The 23,021-nt window shown below is 55.6% G+C and overlaps 1 protein-coding gene across 3 annotated transcripts; it reads right to left on the bottom strand.

The window, feature by feature from the left end:
* Positions 1 to 3,744: 3,744 nt before the first annotated feature.
* ALOXE3 (arachidonate epidermal lipoxygenase 3) lies at positions 3,745 to 22,548 on the bottom strand. Of its 3 annotated transcripts, XM_006738203.3 has the most exons (15): positions 22,153 to 22,548; positions 21,330 to 21,534; positions 20,392 to 20,473; positions 19,977 to 20,096; positions 19,694 to 19,819; positions 17,200 to 17,303; positions 16,726 to 16,898; positions 15,929 to 16,072; positions 15,648 to 15,851; positions 15,464 to 15,550; positions 14,852 to 15,021; positions 14,164 to 14,285; positions 10,318 to 10,418; positions 9,559 to 9,729; positions 3,745 to 4,615 (listed from the first exon to the last, which is right to left on the bottom strand). In XM_006738203.3, exons 1-15 carry the CDS (start codon positions 22,297 to 22,299, stop codon positions 4,436 to 4,438), a joined length of 2,136 nt encoding a protein of 711 aa, XP_006738266.1. In that variant the 5' UTR covers positions 22,300 to 22,548; the 3' UTR covers positions 3,745 to 4,435. The 3 variants fall into 3 exon arrangements, with proteins under 3 accessions (XP_006738266.1, XP_030889311.1, XP_030889312.1); XM_031033451.2 differs by lacking the exon at positions 9,559 to 9,729 and having other exon boundaries at positions 22,153 to 22,427; XM_031033452.2 differs by lacking the exons at positions 3,745 to 4,615; positions 9,559 to 9,729 and adding an exon at positions 9,733 to 9,820 and having other exon boundaries at positions 22,153 to 22,427.
* Positions 22,549 to 23,021: the final 473 nt, after the last annotated feature.

Here is a 23,021-nt window from a genome sequence, read left to right as displayed (position 1 = left end):
GGCCTGTCTCCTAGGTCTCGTCGCAAAGCAAATCACCGCCCTTCCTCCTAGAGCTTACCTTCTAGTGGAGGAAACAGACAATACAGCCTACTAATGAAGTAAATAAAATATTATGTTAGTGATCAAGTACTGAAGAGAAGCAGGGAAAGAAATTATAAAGTATAAAGGAGCAAACTTTAGATAGAGAGGGGTCAGGGAAGTGCCCTTTGACAGGAGGACTTTTGAATAAAAACATGAAGGAAGTGAGGTCAATCCCCTTCCAACCACAGGACTTTTGCACATGCTGTCCCACTCTACCTCTTGGACCTGGTTAAGTTTCCTCTTCCTTCTGATCTTAGCTTGATAAAGGCTTCGTCAAGGAAGGCCAAATTTCACTATTAATGGTTCTCATGGCACTGCAGCTAACATCTTTGATGCCCATCTTCCCCACTAGATTAGACTGTCCATCATTTGGTTGGGTTCTCCCCACCTCCTGGCACAGTACCTGGCACCTGGGAGACTCTCAAAACATGATTCTTAATGGTCAGGTGGGCTGGTCGGATGAGGACGAGGCCAGGGCTGGGAAGTGCATCAGGGATGGGGCTTGATTAAGGGGAGAGGAGAGCTAGACTGGGGTAAGTGCCAGGCTGGGGACGGGGCACTGGGGTGGTGATGTGGGGGAAAGGAATGGGTTAGGGGGATGGGGGCAGGATGGGGGAGAAGGCTGGGGGTAGTCATGCCTGTGTATGACTGTGGGGAATTGGTAGGGCTCTCATCTGCGTGGCACAGTGCTGCCCTGGGCTGAGGACAGGAGCTGTTAGGCAGGTCAGGCCTGCCGTCCTGGACTCCGCTCAGCCACCCAGATGACTCTTGGGGGATGCTAGGAGCCTGATGGTGCAAATTTGCATAAGATGCAAATTCCATGCAAGCTCTCCCAGCCTCCTACCTTGTAGCCACTCCCATTTCCTCGAGACTGTGCCCCCAGGGGGCTGCTAATCTCGGGTGCAGAGCAGGGCAGGGGTGGCTTGGGGATTGAAGCTCAGGGGTTTGGGAAGTGGCATTTCCAGGCCCCTCTGGAACACAGTCCGGGTCAGTGGGGGTGAGAGGCCCCTCCTGAACCTTCTGATCCAGTGGTAAAATCACATAGTGGGGTGTGGGGAGGAGGCAGGGGGCCTGCAAGGTAAAGCGAAAGGGGGTACTGGGGGGAGCAGGGCAGGAAGCTGATGGTGTGGAAGTGTTTGGGTGTCACCCCCAAATGGTGGGGATCTACCTCCATCCCCCAAAAGCTGCCTCCTCAAATCATAACCTGTGATCAATAGGTCTCCCCTCAGCCAATCCGTTTGTCCCCCCAAAAAGCAGGAATGGTGGCTCTGGGTTTGATCAGGGCAAGAGTCTGGAGTGGGAATTAGGTCCCTGAAGGAAACGGACGGAGATGAGGACGGTGGGGACTCAAACACGGCTGGGGATGTGGTTGGGACTAGGCATGAGAATGAAGATGGAGTGCTCCCCACTTATGGCCCAAACGTGGATGCGTGCCTCTGGGTAGGTGCTCACTGGGCTGAAAAACTGGTTCTCCTGGACCAGGGGTGGACCGGAGAGCAGGGGAGGTCCCTGGGAAGGATGCGAGCTCGCTGGGTTGGCCGCAATGGCCACCCACACAGAAAGCTGAGTCCTCACTGCTGGGCAACCCTGCTTACCCCATCCCAAGCCCTGCAAGGCAGGGAGCAACCCTGTGGCCCCACCCCCCAGGACACAGGAAAAAAATCAAATGGGGTCACTCTCCTGCTCAGAACTTGCCAGAGCATAACACTTATGCTCTGGGTGTTGCCCTTAGAATCAAATCCAAGGACGCACTGTGGACCTCAGGACTGTGCGTGACCATCTTCCGTCCACCCCCTCGGTCACCTTATCCCAGCAGCTCTGGCCCTCTCTCTGTTCCTCGAACACATGGTCTGTAACACCGTCCCCCCCCCCAGCCCCCACCTCCCCACCGGGCTGTTTCTAGTGGTTTGTTCTGATCCTGGTCTCAACTAGCTGGAGTGGCCTTCCCTGATCACCAGACCTCAAGTCACCTCACCCCTGGTCCTGCCAACGCACCTCCCTGTTGCATCCCCCAGCCCCACCCGCAGCCGTCTCCAAGGATCTATTTGTTCGCGTGCTTGCTGTCTGTCTCCCGGTGAGCCGCTGGTAATAGGGGTGGTGTCAGGAGAGTTCACAGCTGCTTCCCCAACAGCGAACAGCATCTAGGGACACGGGAGCCTTGAGGCAAGCCGATCCTAGAATGTCAACGCTGGAAGGGACTTTCCAGGTCTTCGTGTCCCTCCTATGTATCTGACGCATTGGGGCCACTGAGCCTGAGGCACTTGCTCAATACCAGCTGGGAAAAGAGGCTGGTGTTCTTCCTACTCTGCCAGTCTCCTTCCAGACCAGAAAGCACCCAGGGGTCCAGAGTGCCGGCTGGAGGAAGCCCCCGATCGGACGGGGCTCGAGCCCCTTCCCCACGTCCTGTCCCCAGAAGGGGCCCAGAGCCGGAGCAGAATCCTATGCACGGCCAGGTGTGTCTCCGCAGGGAATCTCCCTCCAAGCTGGCTGATTCCAGTGATCCACCCCCATCCCTCCCTCTCTGGCTCGGGGCCATTTTTAGCATGGGCATGCCTTCTAATGCTAACTTCTGTGGTGGCCAAGGCGTGTCTGGAGGGACAGCCTGCGTGTGCATGTGCGTGTATGTGTGTGTGTGTTCTATATCCTGGTCTTGCTGTTCTAAGTCAAAGCCCGGTCCTAAGGGGCCCAACTGTCCAGCCTCTGCCACAGTCCCGGCCACACACGGGTGCCTCTGGCTAGTTCTCAGTCCTTTGATCTTGTTCTTCTTCTTTTTGGAGGGGTTTATTTATTTATTTGAGGGGGGAGGGGCAGAGGAGGAGGGAGAAGCAGACTCCCCGCTGAGCAGGGAGCCCGATCCCAGGACCCCGGATTCATGACCTGAGCTGAAGGCAGACACTTCACCACCTGAGCCATCCAGGTGCACCATATCTCTATTTCTAAAGGCTTTGGGGCTGCAAGGAAGAACATCAGACTCCCCAGATTACTATCTGCGTTGGTAATCCTGCAACGACCAACCATCCCAAAATCCCAGTGGTGGGACCCAAGGAAAGTGTATTTCTCGCTCAGCTCCAGTCCAGCCCAGGTCAGCAGGGGGCTACGTCCTGGTCCCTCCGAGACAGGAGCTGATGGCTATGCTGTCTCCACGTGGGCTTCCAGAACAGCAGAGGCAGGGAGAGGGGGAGCTCTGGAGGGGCTCGCACCAGCGACTAACTGCCCCAGCCTGGAGAGGACCTGCCTCCCGCATCCCTTCCGCACGGAGCTGGTTGGCCAGAGCTCAGCCTGACTCCTCGCATCCACCAGAGGCCCGGAGACTGAGTCTTCCCTGTATCCAGAAGAGTAACAGGATCCCAGGGGCAGCACCAGTAACTCCCACACCCAGAAGCTGGATTCTTTGCAAAGCGCCTGCTTTTTTCCTAGCAGCCCCTTGAGTCTGGCTATTCCTTCATCTCCTGATGGGTGACACACTGTGGGGGATGAAGGCAGGAAGGTGGGGCCTGGCTAGGTGGTGGGTTGAGTTGGGAGGCTCCCTGTCTCCAGAGCAGATGATCCAGGGACTCCCTACTGCTCGCTCCTTCTCCCATCCCCTGCCACCCCAGCCACCTACACACACGCGTGCACACACACACAACACACACATACGCACACCCCAAACCAAAAATGAAATGGGAGCCAAATATGTTGGATTTTATTGCATTCATTGGGCTCAAGGACAGGAAAACAGGAGGGAGGAGACAGAACAAGGGCTGGGGAGGGTACCCCCACACACCCAAGCTCTCTGAGGCCTGCAGCTAGAGGTCCAGGGAAGCTGGGCTGTAATCCTAACCCTCCCTTTAAAGATGCTGATGTCAACGGGGACCATGGGGCAGACCCAGGCCACACATCTTTTCTTGCCCATTTTCCAGGCTCTTCCAAAGAGGGAAGTTAGATTGGTTGGTCCTAGGCTTGGAGGAAAGTGGAAACAAAGCAACAAGGTAAGAGGAAGAGTTTGGGGACAGGGGAGGATGGGAAGGGGGAGCTCAGAGTCCCTGTGGGGTTCCCAATGGGAGGAGGTAGGTTTTCACAGGAGAGGGAAATTAGGAGGCTGCCCAAGTAGAGAAAGGGGTGATGGGGTTCCTTCCTCTTGAAGGACCTGCTGTGCGTTCGATGTTAGGCAGTGGCTTCTCACCCTGGATGCTGCTGATCGGGTCCCCCACCGCTCAGGGCCCACCCGTAGGAGGCTAGAGCCACCCTGGGGGGGAAAGTCCCCAGCTGCAGAGAAGGCTCCAGCTGAGTGGGAACAGAGGGGGCCCTGACATGCCGTCCCTCCTCATGTCCTCGAGCTGGAGCCTTTTTCCAGGGCAGTAGGAGGAGGGGGTCAAATGGAGACGCTGTTCTCAATGAGGGGAGGGTCCAGGTAGGTGTAGGGCAGCTCCAGACCCTGGTTCCGCTCCCGGATCTCCCGTGAAATCTGGGCCAGGCGGTTCTGGAAGGCGGCGATGCTCCGCCGAGGGGCCTCCTCTGTGAAGTGCTCATCCGGGTAGGTGCCCAGGGGCCGCTGGGAGAAAACCGGGAGGCGGTCAGGACGACGGTCAGGATGGGATGACCAACACAGAGTCAGGGTAGCTCCAAGGGCTTGACTCAGCCACAGTTACTGCAAATGAGAGCCCTCCAAACCACCACTCCCCACTCCAGGGAGCCTGCCCAGAGCAGGGCGGCGGGGGGGGGGGGGGCACACACCCACAACCCAGGGAGTGTGGGGGCTGGAATGGTTAGCCCGAGGTTAGTGCCCCCTCTGCTGGTAGCCCTCTGCCTGATACTCTCGATTGGAGACCGTTTCTGCACCTGAAAGTGGATGCATTGGACCAGAACATCTTTTTAAAGGTCCATTTTAGGGCACCTGGGTGGCTCAGTTGGTTAAGCGACTGCCTTCGGCTCGGGTCATGATCCTGGAGTCCCTGGATCGAGTCCCGCATCGGGCTCCCTGCTCGGCAGGGAGCCTGCTTCTGCCTCTGACCCTCCCCCCTCTCATGTGCTCTCTCTCTCTCATTCTCTCTGTCTCAAATAAATAAATAAATAAAAATCTTAAAAAAAAAGGTCCATTTTAAATGCCTGGTCCGCTGCTCTGTGAACCGAAGGAGTACAAGCACGTTCATAACACAAATCAACCCAACATGTTATGAAATCAACATAAACACACTCCAGCAAATAGGACCCAGGATACACCTGTCACTCCACCATTTCACAAAATCTAACCCCTGAAGATGACAACTAGTTCTGAAGGCATCTCGCCAACCCACCCAACACCATCACCACGCACAGGCTCGCTTTAGAGCCCGGCCAACCACAATCGGCAAGCATCACAGTGAGCTTCTGGTGGGTGCCGTCCTGTGGCAGTACGGGATGGTCCCTCTCTCCGTGATCAGTCCACAGAAGCAGCTCAGCTCCTCAGTTCCGGGGGCCTAGCCTCCTAACCAGCCTGTGCCTCCTGTCCAGTATAACCTGCATATGATCCAATTGTTGCCAATAATCCTGTTGCTTCAAAATTCTTGGTCTTGGGGTGCCTGGGTGGCTCAGTCGGTTAAAATGTCCAGCTCTTGGTTTCGGCTCAGATCATGATCTGACTCAGATCATGAGTTCGAGCCCTGAATTGGGCTCCCTGCTCAGCGGGGAGCCTGCTTCTCCCTCTCCCACTCCCCCTGCTTCTGTGCGCTCTCTCTAACAAATAAATAGAATCTTTAAAAATAAAACGTGGTATGGGAGTTTCATTTTACACTGAGTTTTCATTAGTAATGACTGTCCTCACTTAGCAAATGCTTTTTTCACATATTGAGATGATTATATGATGTTGCTTTATTGATGTAATAAATTACACTGTTAGATTTCATCAGGGTGAACCCACCTCTCATTCCTCTCATTCCTAGAATAAACTAGACCTCAGCACAGTGTATTATTGTCTTACTATGCAGTATTGGCCTTCATTGGCTAATGATGTATTTTTAAGATTGTTGTAGCTAAGTGGAACACATTTATAATTTCATTTTCTTAATTACAGCTGGCACGTTGCAAGCACTTGACATGAACTATCATGATGGCACAACAATCCTGTAAGACAGGTGTTCTTATCATTCGCACTTCACAGATAAGGAAACTGAGGCTTGGAGAGGCCCGATTACATATCCAGGGTCACACCGGGGAAGTGCGGATCTGGGACTAGAACTTTCTCCTGGAGACCCACTTCCTTTCTTAAGAGCATCACCTTGGCCAAGTGCTGGAATCGAGGTTCCCAGTAACATGATTTGGGGAGTGTCCACTTTTTTTCTATACTTTCGAGCAGTTTGAGTGATTTAGGAATGACTTGGTCCTTGAAGGTTTAGTAGAATCTCTTGCAAGGAGGGGGATCAGATCTTTTACACCCTTTCCATTCATGTGTGGTTTTCATCTCTTCGGGTGTCAATTTTTCTTTATTGTTTTCCTAGAAAATCATCTCTTTCACCTTGATTTCCAAATGTGTTTGCATAAAACTGCAAGTCATGCTTTCTTGTAATTTCTTCAACCTTCTCAATTATTGGCTGTTTGCCTTTCCACTCCTACCAAATGTTGTACATTGATGCTTTCTCGTCTCTCTTGATTGGGATTGTCTCTGGTTTCTTTATTTTATTGGTCTTTTCAAAGAATCAGTTTTATGTCTTATTTACCAGATTGACATCTAATTTCTAAAACTATAGTGTGGCTGTCCAAAAAGCAGAACACAGGAACAGGACAGGCTGGGTTCAAAGCCTACGTACTAGCTCTGTGACCTTGGGCAACTTGCTTAGTGTCTCTGAACCAACTTGCTTTAGTTTTCTCTCCTGTAAAATGCAACTACCATTTGGGGTGCCTGGCCAGTTCCATTGGTGGAACGTGTGACTCTTGATCTCGGGGTTGTGAGTTTGAGCCCCACGTGGGGGGTAGAGATTACTTAAAATTTTTTTTTTAAATCTTAAAAAAAAAATGGAACTACCATCTCTTGAACACTTATATGCCAGGCACTGTATTAAGCATTTTAAATAAAGATCCCTACCTACTTTGTATTTTAAAATAGCATACATAAGGTATCTGATTTAATGACTGAGACATGATAGATCCCCAAGAAGCTATAGCTACTGTTGTTAATAATTTTCTAAGGTAGACCCCACCACTGGCTTCTAGGAGGGAGCCCTCCACCTTCATCCTCTTGCCTATCATCCCTCACCACTGTGATATTGCGATTTACGTAAGGAATATACATTTGGGCTTCCTCCCTTTCCTGGCACAGAGCTCCTGAAACCCTTATAATTTTGTAAGCGTTAGAGTGTTAAAGGTGTCTTGTTATCATAAGGCCCTTTCAACCACACCTGAGTTTACAGTTCATGCGGTGACTTCTGGAAAGCTCCTAAGGGGTGGTTGCCAGGAGAGCCAACCACGTGATTAGAGGGTTGGAACTTGCAGTTCCAGCCCCGAATCTCTGGGGAAGAGAGAGGGGCTGGAGGTTGACTTAATCCTCAGTGGCCAATGATTCAATTAATCACACTTAGGTAATAATGAGACAGAAAAACCCTAGCAGCAGGGGTTTGGAGAGCTTCCAGGCTGGTGAACATGTGGAGGTATGGGGAGAGCAGGGCAGCCAGAGAGAAAGTCAGCCCTGCAGCCCCTCCCAGACACCTTGCCTAGCGCATCTCTGGCTGTTTCTGAGCTATGTCCTTTTATAATAAATAAACCAGTAATCTAATAAGTAAACTGTTTTCCCTGAGTTCAGTTCAGCAAATGACCAAGCCTGGGGTGGCGGGGGTGGGGGGGTGGGGGGTGGGTGTTGTAGAAACCTCTGATTTTTAGCTGGTGGGTCAGAAGCCCAGGTGACAACCTGGGCTTGAGGTTGGCATCGGGGGGGCATGGCAGTCTTTTGGGACTGAGTCTGAACCCGTAGGACCTGCCACTTTCTGCAAGGAGAGTGTCAGAACTGAGTTAAATTATCTGACACCCCACTCGTCCCACACACATTCAGTGGCTAGAAGTATTGAATGAGAGTACTGGGAATAGTAATAGAGTATTCTGTGAGTAGACAAAAAGAACCCCAGAGGGTTTTCCTTTATAATGAAAAAATAATAATAATAACATCTCCAAGTCCTTGGGAAATGGGACCAGAAAGGAGCAGGATCCAGGGATGAGTTCCTGGCATTCCCAGGCCTTGAGATGGTAATTAAAACTTGTTAGGAAGATAACATGCACCTGCACCAAACAGAGTCAAGCATGAGAAATGAGGACATTCCTGTGATGTCAGAGGGCTTGTGAACAAGACCAGGAGGGCAGAGGTGGGATTGATGACCCCACATATGAATGAAAATATTGGTAATCAGGGATTAAGGGGCTGTTCCCCTGGCCAAGCCGACCTGACAGCCTCCTCGCCTGTTGCTGCCTAGAATTGCCCCTCCCAACCATCCACGTGCCCTTGCTAAAACACAAATTCAGCCGTGTCACTCTGGGGCTTAAAGCTCTTCAGTGGCTCCCCATCCTCCTCTGAATGAACACTGTGCCCTCACTGAAACATTTACAATCCTACCAACACACCAACGGACTCATCTTCACTTTGTTTCACTTGGTTGTGTCCTTCTTCTTGTCTAGAAACTAACCCTGCTCTTCCTTTGTCTGCCGAGCTCCTACTTGTCCTACAGGTTTCAGCTTTGATGTCACTTCCTCCAAGAAGCCTTCCTGGGTTCACCCAGACTCGGTCCGGTTCCACAAGTCCCCATTCTCACCTCTATTACGAGACTAAGCTCATGAGGATAGGGTTCATATCTGCCTCCCAATGTCTGGCACATTGCAAATGCTCATGAAGTATGTGTTTGTACGTAAATGATTCCTACAACACTGTGATGGGCTTTTTCATGTCCCTGTGTGTCTCCTCAACTAGACCATAGGATTCCTGAAGGCAGGAAGGTCTCATTCAGCTTTATGTGCCCAGTGCCATCTTGACATGTGGGAACTATCCAAAATAATGTGTGTTGAATGTTTAGATGAATGGATGAGCAGTTAATGGATGAATGGTTGATGGATGAATAAGTGGATGGATGGATGGACGGATGGGTGGATGGGTGGGTGGATGGATGGATGGATGGATGGATGGATGGACAGATGGGTGGATGGGTGGGTGGATGGATGAATGGATGGATGGATGGATGGATGGATGGATGGATGGATGGACAGATGGGTGGATGGGTGGGTGGATGGATGAATGGGTGGATTGGTAAACTGGTGAATTTGATAGACATTTTGCCCCAGCCACTAAACTGGTATTTGCTTCCATGTATGTCTTTGGGGATCAATTATCAATTCCTAAAGAAACTGAGGAACCCAAGACAAACTCAGCAGTGGGCATAAATGGCAGCGCTCAGTCCCCAAGTCCCCTTGGAACACCTACCACCACTGCCACTGCCTAGGCCCTGGAAACCCCCACCCCCACCCCACCCTACACCCCATACACACCTGGTCTTTGGGCTCCTGGCTGACCAACCAGAAGAGGAGAAGGTTGTTACAGGTGATATTCACTTCTGGGAGGGTGTCTAGGTAACTCTTCAGGGTGGCGGTCCCCTTGGTCTGGGGTGGGGGCTGCCTCATGGATGACGGGGTATTGGGCATCCAGGCCCCAAAGTCATGCTGTAGAGACCCCACCCCAGTTGAGTCAGCTGGCCAGAGTGGGAGAACCAGCTCCTTCATCATCCCTGATCCTGCCCCTACCATCCCAGTACTTGCAGTTGAGAAATGAAGGGATGGTGGAAAGAGAAGAGAGGGAGGAGTATAGGGTAGAAAGTCCCAGAAGTGGGGTGGGAGGCTCACCCCTTGTCATTCCCCACCCAGTGTTCCAGGACTAGGTGGAGTGAATCACCAAGGAAGGAGAAGAACCCAAAGAGGGCCCTAGTCAAAGGGCTGGCATGGCACTCAGCACAGCCTGATACTCCCCTTGGCTGGGTCCTCACCATGACAGGCCCTATAAGTTTTACTCCCTACAAAACACTAGCTGGAGTCACCATTACAATCCTGAACCCCGCTCCACCCCAGTCTTCATCCAACACTGGCCCTTCACTCCTTCACTCCACCCAGTCACCACCCAGCCTCAGCCCCAAACGTAAACCCACCTCTACTCTGACCCACCCATGCTCTCAACCCCAACTCTGGCTTCACGTCCAGTGCTGAGCCCAACCTTGCATAGCCCAGTGCCCCCAGGCCTGTCCCCTGCCACCTCACCTGCCCACTGTTGACAGCGGCGTGCTGGGCGGAGCAGTTGAAGATGATTGCAGTGAGGAACTTCACCAGCTCTCCTGGAGCGCACAGCCGGCGTGGGAAGCCTGGGTGTGGGAGGAAGGGAAAAGGGTGTGGAGGGAGAGGACCGGATTCCTGGGGGCAGCTCAGGGCTGGGGCTCACCGCAAGGGGAGAGTGAGGATGAGAGGGCTGAGCATTTGGCCACCACTGTCTTTTCACTAAGATTAGGGCTGGGCTGAGGTTAGGGACGGTCATCACCAAGGTTTGCGGTCTCTGAAGGGGGTCGGGATAGGAGCTGGCCACTGGGATCAGACCAGAAAATGCCCAGCCAGCAGAGCTCACTAGAGAGGACCCAAGTTCAAGTTGTCAGCCAAGTTGGATCTTCTCCCCACTTCTATCTGCAACCCCTGATAGCACTTAATGATTTTTTTTTAAAGATTTATTTATTTATTTGAGAGAATGAGAATGGGGGTAGGGGTAGAGAGGGAGGGAGAGGGAGAGAGAGAATCTTCCGGCCCAGCACAGAGCCTGACGCGGGGCTCAATCCCAGGAACACCGAGATCAGGACCCGAGCCAAAATCAAGATCCGGATGCCCAACACACTGAGCCACCCAGGCGCCCCAGCCCTTAATAATTTAATTCTACCCAGTTCACCAAGATTTGTCCAAGCACTCAGTGGCGGATCGTCCACAGCTGGGCTTAGTGACAAAGGCAGGTGACCAGAGTGTGTTACTCATAAGTTCGCAGTGATGGAAGCAAAAGGGGGCTCCAAGACCAGGGCTTGGCTCTCTGAGGAGAGCACAGGCAGCGCAGAGACAGACACTGGGGCTGAGGCGCTTAGGGGAGACTTCCCTGCAGGAAGGCAAGGGTGGGTGAGCTCTGAATGGGAGAAAGATGACAGAGGAAGAAGGCATTTTCAGGCTCAGCCCTGGGTCCTCCCCTCTCTGTACATCATTGCTCTCGTCCAAATCGATGGATTTAACCTCTTCCCACCGGCCGATGACTCCCAAATTCACACCTCCCACTCCACCTGGCCCCTGAATTCTAGATGCAGCCGAGGGCATAACTCTGTGGCTGCCACCTGACACTCCAAGGTGGGTGTCTACACGGCCTCTCAGACGTCACCCCTGCAAACCCTGATGCTTGGCCCCCTCCCCCACTCACTCCCCAGATCTGTCCCTCCTACGGTGGTCCCATTCTGGTCACTTTATCCAGTCGCTCAGACCACAGTCTGTGCGCTCTTTCCTCTTTTTATCTCGTGCCGCGCATATCGGCAAATACTTCCTGTATGAACCCACCTGCTTCCACCCTTGCCCCTGCAGGCCAGAGCTGCTGAGACTTTAGAATCATAAATCCGATCACATCACCCCCTTGCTAAAACCAGTCATCCGCAGAACTAGTTCTCTACTCAAATGTCACCTCCTCCGAGAGGCCTTCCCGGACAGCCAAGATGAAATAACCCCCCTACCTCAACGTGCTGTTTCCTTTTCCTGAGCTCCCCTAGCCCACCCCCTGACATATTTGTCTGGTGATTCTCCGAATCTCCCCGCTACAATGGGAAGCTCCGTGAAGGCCAGGAGTTTCATCCGTCATGTTCATTGCTAAACCCCGGCCGCTGGAACAATACTTAATATTAAGAGCCCGGTAATTATTGGTTGACTGGACTAAGAAGGTAAGAAGGCAGATCGGGAAGGAATGAGGCATCAGCAAGGCAAAGGGGCAGGGAGGGTACTTATTGGAGGTGAGGCCAAAGCATGTGCGAGGCCACAGGGTTTCTGGGCACAATTCCGGAGGATTATCAGGGTGGTGGTCCCACAACCTGACGGGCAGGCAGCAAGAAGCTGGGAACGGTGAGGCCGGTAGAGAAGAAGCTGCCACAGTATGAGGACCGGGACTGGGTGGTGACAGTGGGACATGATGGCGACAAGAGGAATTGGCCACCCAGCTGGATATAGGGAAACAGGAAGACAGAGTGGGAGCCAAAGACAGCTTCAGAGTTTGCAGTGAGGATGCAGAGGGTTGGAGGAAGGACCGGGCGTCTGACTTGGGAGCCTGTGGGAATTTTCTGGGATGTTCCCTTCGGGGTAGATAGTCTAACCTGGAAGGGCCGAGATTAAAAGGCAAAAGAAGTCAGGCCCTCTGTGGGGATTTTTCTTAGTTCCCATTGTTAATTTGTTCCCCGTGAAATATGGAAGCAAAAGTCACACTGACTGAAGTTAATGAATGAGTGTGCCTTGTCTTAAACCAGGAATCTGCGATAAGTGTGCAGTGTCAGAGATGGTTGTCCGTCTGAAGATTGCTCTGATGTACTGAGTCAGAGACAGTTTGAAAAAAGTGAGATAGGAGAATCAGCCAACAGTAATTAGACCCCCTGCCGCCCCAGGTCTTAAATAAGAAACAACCCCAAAGAGGAAAAAAAAAAACTGCCCTTGGGGGAGGAAGCAGTCAGGATCAGGTCAGCCCAGGATTAACAGTGGGCTTGCAAAGCAGGGGACTGGTCATCCTTTAAAGATCCAAAAGAGGGGCTCCTGGGTGGCTCAGTCGGTGAAGCATCTGCCTTCAGCTCAGGTAATGATCCTGGCGTCCTGGGATCGAGCCCTTCAGGTCAAGTAATGATCCCGGGGTCCTGGGATCGAGCCCCACATCAGGCGCCCTGCTCAGCGGGGAGTCTGCTTCTCCCTCTACATGCGCCATATTGGAGTTTATTGTCAATTTTGTCAAGCGTGATGACAGTATTGTGATTGTGTAGAAAAATGGGGTTTTTTTTTGAGTTGCATATTGAGTGGGAGTAAAATATGAAATAGATGTAATTTAAAAGACTTCAGCAATAAATAAAAGCAACAGATTAATCAAATGAATGCTTGTGGATTCTGGGCAGTGGGTGAATGGGTGTGCATTACGTTATACTCTCTACTTTTCTGTATGTTTAAAATTTGTTGTCTAAAGGGAAAAAAAAAGTCTCAGAACCTGTAGCTGGTAGTTTTTGTGTGCTGGTCTCAAGGGTGACAGTGAGACAGCAGCGAAAATGGAAAGTTCTTCAGGGAATGGGGGTCAGGGGCATTTCCAAGTCTGGAATCAGCTGCAGAGAAGAAACGGGAGAAAGGATCAGTCCATCACGGGAGGGTAGAGAGGAGACAGGGACCCAGGCAGGACAAGCCAACGGCTGGGACAGGGACATGGCAGAGGCCCGGGAGGAAGTGGGAGGCTCAGAGGATGTTTCCTCCCTGGGGCTAAGGGAAGACTTTAAGGAAGGGAGGGTGGTCTGCTGAAGTTAAGCAAAGGAGGAGGAAGAGGGGGCCACTGGGGTCCATGGGTCTCAAAATCCTCTCGGGCAGTGTCAGAAGGGGGGACAGGTATTAATAAGGAAGAACCAGGCGGCAGCAGGACCACGTCTCTCCATGAGGCCAAAAGAAATGAGAGAGGTTGGTGGCTAGAGGGGCCACCTGGTGGGACAAGCACGAAGAAGTATGAGAGAAGGTTCCAGAACCCTCAACCTTTGAGGCTGGAGATGCTCCTACCACACGATGGGACACACCCACAGAGCTCAGCAAGCAGCGGTGGATGGACAGGCTCGAGTAAAAGTCGAGGAAGAACCAGAGGGTCACAGTGTAGTGCCTGCAGGCAAGGACTCTGGAGACCGTGAGAGCCGGCTCTGGATCCCGCCTCTGGCCACTACCTGCAAAGCTTTCTCTGTGCCTGTTCCTCATCTGTTCAGCAGGGCTAATAATAGGATGTACCTCAAAGGCTTGTCCATAAACAAGAACCAAGGAACAGGTGAGGCCAGAGGGAACACCAGGGCATTGGGAGCTTGTGGTTGGGGGATGGGATACCTGAGCTTTCCCGGCCCAGGAACGCCCAAGCAAAAATCTCGCCGACCCAAGCCTGCAGCTCCGAGTCCTGCTGCACAGATGCATCGCTGGGATAATAGTAGCCCACGATTTCGGAGACAAAGCTGCAGGAAAGAGATGCTCGTGCCACGGGGGTGACCTGGGGCTCGGGCCTGGCCAAAAATCCAAGGCCCAGTGCCACTCAGGCTGGGGAAAGCCAGACAGCCAGTGTCCACCGAGAGCCCACCACGGTCCAGTGGGAACCTCCAGATCCAGAGGGAACCCGAGGGCCCAGGTTTGGCCACTCCTGAGTCATGGGTGCTCTGAGCCTCCTTCCCACCCAGGGGTCTGGGGGTGGGGAGTGCACTGAGGAGAGCCTGGGGGCCCTAGCCCACACCTCACTGTGGCACCTGCCACCCCCCCCATTCCTCTGGACACCCTGTCCTCTCCTTCCTCCCCTGCGTACAGCCCAGCCCCTCCCCAGCCTGCAGCTACCTGCCATTTCATTGAGGACCGAATCTTAACTCTCACCCTGGGGGTGCTCCCTGGTAGGGCCTGAAGCACCTGCGACCCCCAGCCCCAAGCTCCCCAGCCTGCATGAGAACAGGGGTCCACACTGACCCTGGGCCAGGAGGCCCTGCTGGGGCCAGACTGGTTGCAGGGTCCTGGGCCCGCACCCCGCACCCCGCACCTCTCAATGGCCGCCCAGATCTTCAGGCCGTCGTCCCGGTAATGGTAGTTGGGGATGGCCAGGACGCCGCGGGCCCGCACGCTGTCCGGAAGGCAGAAATCGGTGTAGGTGAAGTGGGCCAGAGCGGTGCTCATGAGGTAGAGGAGGCCTTGCCTCCCGACCGAGGTGACCTGAGAACACAACACAGCTCGGCTTGGGGACGGGACGAGGCCAGTGACTCAGCCGCGGGGATGTTCCAGTTAATCAAGGAGTCCAAGACCACGGGTCAAACCCCCGCAGGGACTGACGCGGGCTGCAGAGGTTGCGGCCCTACTACGTGCCTGGGAGGAACTCCCTAGGTATTTGGTAACTGAAAGAAAGCAGTGACGCCGGCGCAGGGTCGGCCAGGGGATGCGATCTAGGGGGGCTGCCCTGCCCGCCTGCGGGAGACTTCGGAGGCCGGGCCCGAGGGGGCGGGGCCCGGGCTTGTGGGCGGGGCAAGTAGGGGAATCGGTAGGGAGAGGCGGGGCTTGAGGGAATGGGTCTGGCTGGGACGGTGAAGCGGGATTGGAGGCTGAAGAGGCTTGGGGGCGGGGCTTCAGCGAGGGGGCGGGCGGGGGCCTGAGGCCGCACCTTGTCCACAAGGCCCTCGGGGTTGAGCAGCGTGGCCCGCGCGATGGTGTTCACCTGCAGCGTGTAGCGAGTGTGCGGGAGCAGGAGCTGCGGGCGGGATGAGGGCCCAGGAGCCGAGGGTCAGGGGAGCAGGCCGAGCTGCCCCCCCCCCCACCTCTGGCGCCCGCCCGGGGGCCACACAGACCTTGTAGATAGGATGGCAGAGCGGCAGCTGACGCAGCGTGGCCATGGCGAAGGCCTCGCACAGCAAATGCGTGCACAGAAAGTGTGTGTTGTTCTCGTGCACCAGGAACTCGGAGTTGCGCACCCACGTCTTGGCCAGCAGCCAGTCCCAGTAAGAGTCAGTGGGCAGAAAGATGGGGCTGTCCGGCCCGGGGGTCTGGCTGAGCTGCGCCCAAGAATAAGAAGGGGGTGAGTCTCAAAACTGCTAGTGTGCCGCCCCCGGAATCCCGCCCCAGGTCTCACCTGGATGGCCAGGGGCACCAGCGCCCCCTGCGGGTTGAGCCACAGCAGGCAGAGCGGGGCGGCCACGTACTGGGGGCGGTCGTTGAGGCAATGGACCGGGGCCTCCGCCAGGATCCAGTAGTCGGCTAGGAAGATGTTGCCCCTCTGCGGAAGGCACACAGGCTCACAGCGCCCTCCGACCCGCGCTGCGCTGCCCTCTCTGTTCCCCGCCCACTCCCCCCGCAGCCGGGGCCTCAGTAATGCTTGGTGCCTGCACTCCCGGCCAGAGTGAGGTACCCCACCCTCCCCAGAATGTCCGGAATGAGGCCCAGCTGAGTCCCTGGTGCGCCACCTCCCACCTGGATAAGCTGGCATCCTCTCCCCGGCGCCCCCATACCTGGCCCTTCCTGCTCTCTCAACTCAGTGGCCCTGTCAGTATATTCAACAACAGGAAAATGACCACACACTGAGAACTGACCGCCCCATCTCCAGCCTTCTGGAGGATGCCTGAGGGCTCGGCTGCCCCAGAGAGACTGATCACCATCTTCTCCCACGCCCTCGGAGCTCCTAGTCTCCGTGACTGTCCCCCTTGCATGCGGCGGCACTGCCTTCCACCTGTCCTAAAATCGCTTTCTTTGGGCCTCAGCACTGGGGATCTTGGAGGCCCCAGAACACGGGCAGGACCTTCTCTTCCATGCTGTCCTGCTCCCTCCTACCATCCACCAAGCCTCACCTCAGGCTTCCAGCCATGCCCAGCCCCAGCCGTCCCATCCCTGCCCTCCACGCCCATCCCTTGTCCATAATGGCCCCTCACCCACCTCTAGTTCCGTCTGCAGGCAGGTGTTGGGTCCCAGCAAAGGGGCCACCATGTCATTGGTGATGGGCAGCTTGCTGGGCAAGCTGGAGAGGCAGTGGAGCATGACGGGATTGACACCGTTCAGGTACTGGTACCCGAAGAAGGGGTCCTCGCACCAGTGCTCCATAACGTACTCTAGGGGGCAAGAGAGGGGGCTTCCCGAGATCCAGCCCTGACGGTCTCCCAGGCAAGCAGGGTATCTCTCTGTCCCCACTCCCCTCACTCCCCTATCCCTGTCCCCTCCCAGAGGAAGGGGAGGTGGCGAGAGCTCCTAAGGGGAATCCGTGCGGTGGCCACCCATGAAACCAGGAGCCCCTCTCTCGGGGGTCCCACGGTCTCCCTGAGAGGGCTGAAAAAGGGCCTCTTGCCAGGATGGGGCGGAGGGTTCAGGGCGCGGAGTAGGGTGGGGGACAGACATCCGCCTGGCTCTGCGCACCTGAAATCACCGTCTTGTGGCACCAGAAGATATTCCGGATGTCGTCCAGCTTCTTCCAGGAGCCCTTGCGGTCCAGCAGCCCGCGGAGCTTCATGCCCAAGGACCTGAGGGGGAGGGGAAGCGAGGCTGGGGCCTGGGGCTGCCCCGGGGCACTGTGCCCCCAGCCTAGAGGCCTGGAGGGACCTGACCAGGTCAACGTCCAGAGCAGAGGGGCCTGACAGTGTGCCCGTTAGAAAAGTCTAGTGACCAGCTGCAGCTCTGTAAGGGTGACTCCATATGGGCGCGCCCACTGCTGCACACAGCCAATCTCCACTGGTGCCTTGGCCTTTCTCCAAGCTTCCATCTAATCACGGACCTTCGCCGGCCCCTGTCTGGCTGGGACGTCTGCCACCAGCCCGTCCCGACCAACCACAGCCTTCTCACCACACGTAATGGAGGTGTACTTTGTACATCAGACTGGTAAAAGGGGGGGGGGGCGGCAGCCTGGGGGCACCGTGCACTTTTCACTTTGTGGATGTCTGTACTGTTTGAAGTTTCTGAAGCTGTGCGTCTCATGGAGAGCTGCATCCGACATCTCCACCTACTATCAAACCTACCTAAGACACACAGTCCACCAGGGGGCACGGCCTGACACCCCGCAAACACACACCTGCTGTGTATCTTCCACAAAAGGCTCCTCCCTCCCTGCGTTACACGGTAAATCCAGTGTCCTCCTGACACCCTTTATTACACACGACACTATGGGCCCCTTAGGGTATGTCCTGGATGCCTGGACATACCGATTCATAATAACCACTCACTGCCTGCACCAAGTTAAATGGAAGGGACCGCAACGCCTACCAGGTGGGTTTGTGGCAAGTGGTGGGTGAGGGAGGCTGTGCAAGCGTGCTCAGGTGCCCCAAAGGGTGTGGGCACCATGACCTCACAAGCCCGGGGACAACTTCCTGAGTGTCGCCTGAGCTGCCCGCCCCTCGGTCCACAGCATTTGCCGGGTACCTGCCCCGTAAGTCCCCAAAGAGGCGAAACACTGGGCGGGAGCTCTGTGTTAAAGCAGAGAGCAAGGAGGGGCACCTGGGAGGCTCAGTTGATGAAGCCTCTGCCTTCGGCTCAGGTCATGATCTGGGGGTCCTGGGATCGAGCCCTGTCCTAGGGGTCTTCCGGGCCTTCCTTTGTTTAGACCCACACGCCCATCTGGGGACCAGCTCAGGCGACCCTGGTCCCTCAGCCCTGCCAGGGCCTCTCACAGATCCTTGCCCTGAGGCCCAAGCCACCTGCGACCACCTTGCACTCCAGCCAGGACACTCCCCAGCTCCCCGCTCACCCCACCTCTGGCCCTCTCCCACTAGCCCTTCTCCCAAAGATTCATCTGGGCGCAGAAGCCCCAAGGATGAGAATCCAGCCCCTTGGCCCGGACTCCTCTGTGCCTTCTTTTTTTTTTTTTTTTTTTTTAAAGATTTTATTTATTTATTTGAGAGAGAGAGAATGAGAGACAGAGAGCACGAGAGGGAAGAGGGCAGAGGGAGAAGCAGACCCCCTGCTGAGCAGGGAGCCGATATGGGACTCGATCCCAGGACTCCAGGATCATGACCTGAGCCGAAGGCAGTCGCTTAACCAACTGAGCCACCCAGGCGCCCTCCTCTGTGCCTTCTAATGCAGTCCCTGCAGAGATGGCCAGCTGAGCCTCTCCGTCCTCCCCAAACGAACCTGGCTTTGCCCAGGACCCACCCCCTCTCTGCTCACCTCTCCTCTCCATGGCCCAAAGCCTGCTTCAGTCCCACCTGCCTTCCTGGGAGCCACCTGCTGGCCCCTGCTCACCCTGGCTGACTCTGGTCATGAGGGTCGACAGGACCCCCTCCATCAGTCACACTCAGAGCCTCAGCTGTGGACTCGAGCTGCTAATGGCCCCTCGGTTCCTAATTAACTATGCCACACCTCTCCTTAGGGACACTGAGCTCCTCATGGTGGAAGACGACATCCTAACACGCGGTCACATCCACTGAGAGATTGTTTTGCACTGGGTGTCATCTCGCTTCCTCTCCCCCAGACCTATGATGTAGGCATGGGTTTTACTGTCATTTTACAAATGAGGAAACTGTTTAGAGACTATGTGAAGATCAAGGTCACACAATTGGAAGGTGTTGGTTCTGGAATCTGAACATGAGCTGGTCTGACTTCACTTCCTTAAAGCTTTAGGGCCAGGCCTCCTTGTCTTACTCAAGACAGCACCAAACTCTACACCGAGAAGGTGCTCGGTTCATTGCATAGATTTGAGAACTGGAAAGAAAAGGGATGGCAAAGGAGCAAGAGGAGATGATGGGCAGACAGAGAATGGAGAGAGAAGGGGGAGACTGGGGCCAGAGAGGGGGAGACCGGGGACAGACAGGGGGAGACAGGGGACAGAGAGGGGGAGACCGGGAACAGAGGTGTGGATATGCCTGGCAGGGTGGGGGCAGATGGGAGAGTGACAGGAGTGCGGGGAGGGCAGTGGCCTTACGCAGGGATGGCGTTGAAGAGCAGGGAGGCCGTCTTGGTGGCTGAGTAGCGAATGTTGGGTTCCATGTGCATCAGGGACGGGAAGTCAATCTTCATGGTGAAGCCAGGCAGGTACCGATTCCCACTGCTGTGGAGGGCAGCGGGGGAGGCAGAAAGACAGACACCGGTCAGACAGACTTAAAGCCCACTCCCCTTCATTCCTTCCCTGGATCCTCCCCTGCCTCTGGCCTCCCACCCAACCTGAAGCCACCTCCCTGCCAGACCCTCGGGGTCACCCCCCTCACCTGTCCCCTGGGTCTGCCCGAGGCAACATCTTGGTCAAGGCAAACTTCTTGTCTGTCTCCATCTCCTCAAAGCTGCTGACGTCTATCATGCCAGGGAAGCCGGGGGCGTAAACTTTCCAGCTTCCGGAGGGAGAGAGGTCAGGGGTGGCTAGTCAAACTTAGGGTAAAAAAAACCATCAAGGGCAGCTGGGGGAGGGGGTGAGTGTGGATACACTGATGCTCTTGGGACAATTGTCGGTACTCGCGTTCTGGATCTAGACTTGGGGTCAACCTCAGATGGAAGTTAGGGTTACATAAGGGTCCTGATCGGAGCCGAGCCCCCAAGGTTGGATCTGAGGTCAGATTTAGTGACAGTCTGATTGAGGCTGAGGTCAGCATAAAGGTGGGGGAAGAAGTCAAATTAGGCCATCCTCACCGGTAACATTCCTGTCGGCCCTGGAGTTCCCGTTTCCTGTGGTCCAGAAGAAGGGGAAGGGAGTCCTGACAAATAGTTTTTGCTGTGGGGAATGAAAAGTACTCATCATATACGTCTCTTTTCAAAAGGTGAAGCTTGCCTGAACGCCCTAACCCTTGAACCCAATCCCTCAGTTGACAGGGATACCCCATGTTCTTCGTGCATTCATCAGCAGAAGGGACTCAAGACAACCTCACCCCCAAATTGTAACGATCGTCCTAATTGTACTTTTGTCTCCTTCCCAGGACTCTTTGGGGGCAGAAATTACATTGTAGTAATTTTGTGTATTCCTGGCACCTGGTGTGGGGCCCACACTGTGCTCATAATGTGCACTTGACAAATGACTGATGAATGAGTATATTTTGGGAAGTGGTGGACAGATGGAAATGCTAGGATGATGGGGGGGTCTCTGAAGAACTCGCTAGGGGGCTGAGATATCACCTCTCACCCCTAAGACTCATGTCACTCGGACCAGCCCTTGTCATGCCTCTTGAGATCAGACGGCTCAGGAGACGTGGGTGGGGGTCCAGAGGCTGAAGGAGCTCGAGCTCGGCATCCTTGAAAGGCCCCCCAGATGCAAGGGGGAATCCTAACAGCACGTCACAGGGACTTCGTCCACGCCAGAAAAGCCACTAGTAGTTGTCGGCTGGGCCTTCCCAGCTAAATTCTCTCAGCTGCTGCACCTGCCGACACCCAGTTACTCGGCTTACAGCTCAAGTCCGCTCTGGGCGCAGGAGAAATTCACTCTGGGGGAGTGCAGAGGGAGTGGGCCGAAAGCTCTGAGTTCCAGTCACCCTAACCCCACCCCCGTTCCCTGCAGCCTGGGCCCCATGAGACCCCACCCCCGACCCCAACAGATGCCTTCTGCAACCCAGGCCAGGCCCCGGCCTCTGGCCCACCTGCTCCTGGTCGCAGCTCTAGGGTGCAGTAGCCCTCAATCCACTGATAGCAGGGGAAGTGGGAATGGGTGCCATCGGGGGCCGTGACGCAGACACAGCTACAGTACCAAGAGTCCTTGGGGAAGAAAGCGTAGCGCTCCTTGTGTAGACGCAGCAGCAAGACCTCGCCCAGCTCCGCTGAGCAGCGCACCTTGTACTTCTGCACCTGAGGGGACCAAAAAGCAAGCAGGTGAGAGGCGAGGAACGGCGGGGGCATCCTTACACCTGGCGAGGAGCCTCTATGCCTACACCTGTTCTGGCATATAAAGCTGGGAGCTGCTAACCCACGCGGGGCCTTTGTATGAATTAGGAAAAGGCACCCCTCCATCCAAGCAGGAGCGGCCACAGCTCCCAGAGGCACGGTGAGTGAGCAGAGTGGATTCTGGACCTCACCAGCCTCCTTGGCTCCCACACACTTGTGTAGGCCACCAGCAAACAATCGCGGGGCCTGGCGGAGGCAAGCGGATCCCCTCCAGAGAAGAGGAAACCCCCGACTCACAGAGGGCAAGTGACTTGCCCAAAGCCCACCTTCAATTATGAGAGGAGCTAGGAAGCCGGTGGAATTCTCCTGACCCCCAGCCCCCCGGCTCCTTCTTCACAGCCCTGCCTGGGTAGAAAGTATCCTCTCCCCAGGAAAGACAGAGACCAGAATGGGATGGTGAGGAGGTCAGGGCCGGCTCCCTGAGTTCTGCAGGGTTGGAGGAATGACCTGGGGGAATGACCCTCCCCTCCTTCAGGGTCCCCAGGCCCTCAGGGGTCCCTCCTCCCTCTCCTCCGTACTTACAGATCCAGGGGCGAAGTCCCTGCCCAAGCGATCCAGCAGCTGCTTGGGGCTCTCACCACAAGTGCCCACCAGAGTGACAGAGATGTTGTCCAGCGTGCCGGCCCTCAGGTAGGGACCCGTGGTCACACACACGCGGTACACGGCCATGGCGGGAAGGAAAGAGGGCTGTCCCCGCAGCGGTGGCCAAAGCAGCAGCCCGCCTTGGCGCAGGGGGGCCGGGGCGCGGGGCGGGGCTGAGCTGTCGGCCTGCGGAGCTCCTGAGTGGGGGGCTCGGCCCGGGCAGGTAGGCCTCCCAGGGAAGGCCCCGCTCTCTCTGGGATGCTCTGGGGCTCGCCCGCCTCTCTCCCGCGAAGCTCCCGGGCTCTGTCCCGGCTCACTGCGGGCTCCCTCTCCCCACCCTAATAGTTGTTTGCTTGCCTCTGGCACAGCCGGTCTCTCTGGCTGGCAGGACAGGGCTCACCCAGATGGATATCAGGAGCCCGCGTCCCACTGGGAAGGGAGGGACCAGGCGCTGAGAGGGAGACGAGGAGCAGGTGACACCTGTGTGACTGGGACCCTGGTCCGCCCACTCCCCAACTTGCCCCGAGGCCCCTTCCCCCTCTCAGCCAGGCCTGGGCACCGGGCAGCCGCATTCCCTACTTGTGAATCATCCACGTGAATCAGTCTGCGCAAGTGAGCCATCCTCGACATAAATCACACGTGACCGCGGCCACACGCAGGCGAGTCGCCCCTGCAGAGGAGTCAGGCACAACTCTCCTGCCGCTCCCCACTGCGCACCACCGTCCCCGCGCCCGCTCCCCTGGGACCCCGCTCCGCGGCACGTCCGATCTCGATCCCTCCCTCGGGATGGGGCCGGCCAGCGGACCAAC

Source organism: Leptonychotes weddellii, chromosome 15 (genome assembly GCF_054177405.1).
Source record: "Leptonychotes weddellii isolate Sample4059 chromosome 15, ASM5417740v2, whole genome shotgun sequence".
NCBI lineage: Eukaryota > Metazoa > Chordata > Mammalia > Carnivora > Phocidae > Leptonychotes > Leptonychotes weddellii.
The sequence above is the reverse complement of the archived record's forward strand: the minus strand, read 5'-3'. Positions and strand labels throughout refer to the sequence as shown.